At 61.1% G+C, this 1,563-nt stretch overlaps 1 protein-coding gene across 1 annotated transcript; it reads left to right on the top strand.

Moving 5' to 3' along the window:
- Positions 1–9: 9 nt before the first annotated feature.
- Positions 10–1,557, top strand: LOC102251832 (WNT1-inducible-signaling pathway protein 1; the record flags this gene model as incomplete). The annotated part of the gene is made up of 1 exon (XM_005852994.2): positions 10–1,557. A coding segment is annotated over one exon (297 nt), but the record flags the coding sequence as incomplete, so codon positions are not given.
- Positions 1,558–1,563: the final 6 nt, after the last annotated feature.

Genomic DNA, 1,563 nt, shown 5'->3' with positions numbered 1-1,563 from the left:
CCGCAGGAAGGGAAGAAGTGTCTGGCTGTGTACCAGCCGGAGGCGCCCGTGAACCTCACCCTCGCCGGCTGCGTCAGCACACGCGCCTACAGGCCCAAGTACTGTGGGGTCTGCACGGACAGTAGGTGCTGCATCCCCTACAAGTCCAAGACCATTGACGTCTCCTTCCAGTGCCCCGACGGGCCCGGCTTCTCCCGCCGGGTCCTGTGGATCAACGCCTGCTTCTGCAACCTCAGCTGCAGAAACCCCAACGACATCTTTGCTGACCTGGACCTCTACCCCGACTTCTCAGAAATCGCCAATTAGGCGGGCACCACACGCAGGGCTCGGGCCTGGCCCAACGCGTGCCAAGCAGCCAGCCCTCGGCGGCCCACGGCTGGGCCCTCCCTAGTCCACTTCCCGTTCATTTCCGGTGACCCTGACCCAGACCCTTGGCCCCTTCCCTGTCTCCGACCACCCCGTGGCCCACTAGGCTGCTGCTCCGGCCCCGGCTGTGGGTCCCGTCCTTGGCAGGGTCCTGCGTGCCCTCCACAGAAAGTGCCTTCTCCATCTGGTCTGGGCCACCCCGGCCTGTGTGAGTCACTGTGTGTCCTGAGTCCCATGGAGCGACTCGGCTGGACCTCTGATCTCGCTAGTCCCCCCTTGAGATGCCAAACGTGAGACTCCTTGGGTCCACGCAACAGGAGCGATGGGATTGAGGACAACGGATCAGTCTACTGCTCGGGCCCTGCCGAGGGGCCCTGTAATAATAGTTCTGACCACAGCACCCCAAAGTAGCTCTGATCCCAAAGATTTACGTACCCCGAAGTCACCAGACATCTGCCACGGGAGGCCCATGGTTCCTGGGCTTGGATTTTTCACGGAGAATTGTGTCCATGAATCCGGGCCTTGCTGAAGCTAAGTTCCTCCTCACTCCTGCGCTGTGAGGGGTACACGTTGGGGTCATTTCCTTAGAAATGCCATTTGGTCAATTTCATTCTTGTTCCTGGGGAAAGTCCCCAGTCAGGACTCCAAGGGCAGAGCAAGGTCAGCCCATTTTCCAAAGGAGCGACGGACGCAGCACGCACCCGCTGCTGACCACCAGGACGTTCACAGGGGATGGGCCAGGCTCTTCCCCAAAGCTAGACCCCCACCGGCCTGGGGGCTGAGGGGAGGTGGGGGAGCCCCTGGATGGCCTCGCTCACCCCTGAGAGTAGTGTTCTGGGACATTCTTCTGCACTTAGGGACCTCAACTGACGTCCAGGCCAGACCCTCCTGCAGTGGCCGAGGTCCAGGCCGGGAGTGGGTCAGGCCAGGGGGTGGGTCCAGCCTGCATCAGCCTGGGTGGCAAAGGCCACCGGGCCCAGGACACCCCGTCTCTTTCTGCCTCAGTGACCCATGTCACAGACTTCGGGTCTGCCGACCCACACGACCCGGTTCTGACCCACAAGGCTGAGGTTTACCAGTTGGTTAGAAACAGAAACCTACTTCACAGGGATCGAGAGCCAATGGGGTTGCAGCTAATAGCACGACAAGGCTGTCCCCGTGGCAAGGAGGCCAGTATTCACTTTGTTGGTGAACTAG

Source organism: Myotis brandtii, unplaced genomic scaffold (genome assembly GCF_000412655.1).
Source record: "Myotis brandtii unplaced genomic scaffold, ASM41265v1 C42493530, whole genome shotgun sequence".
Classification (NCBI taxonomy): Eukaryota; Metazoa; Chordata; class Mammalia; order Chiroptera; family Vespertilionidae; genus Myotis; species Myotis brandtii.
Note: the sequence above shows the minus strand (reverse complement) of the source record. Positions and strands in the feature narration are given on the sequence as shown.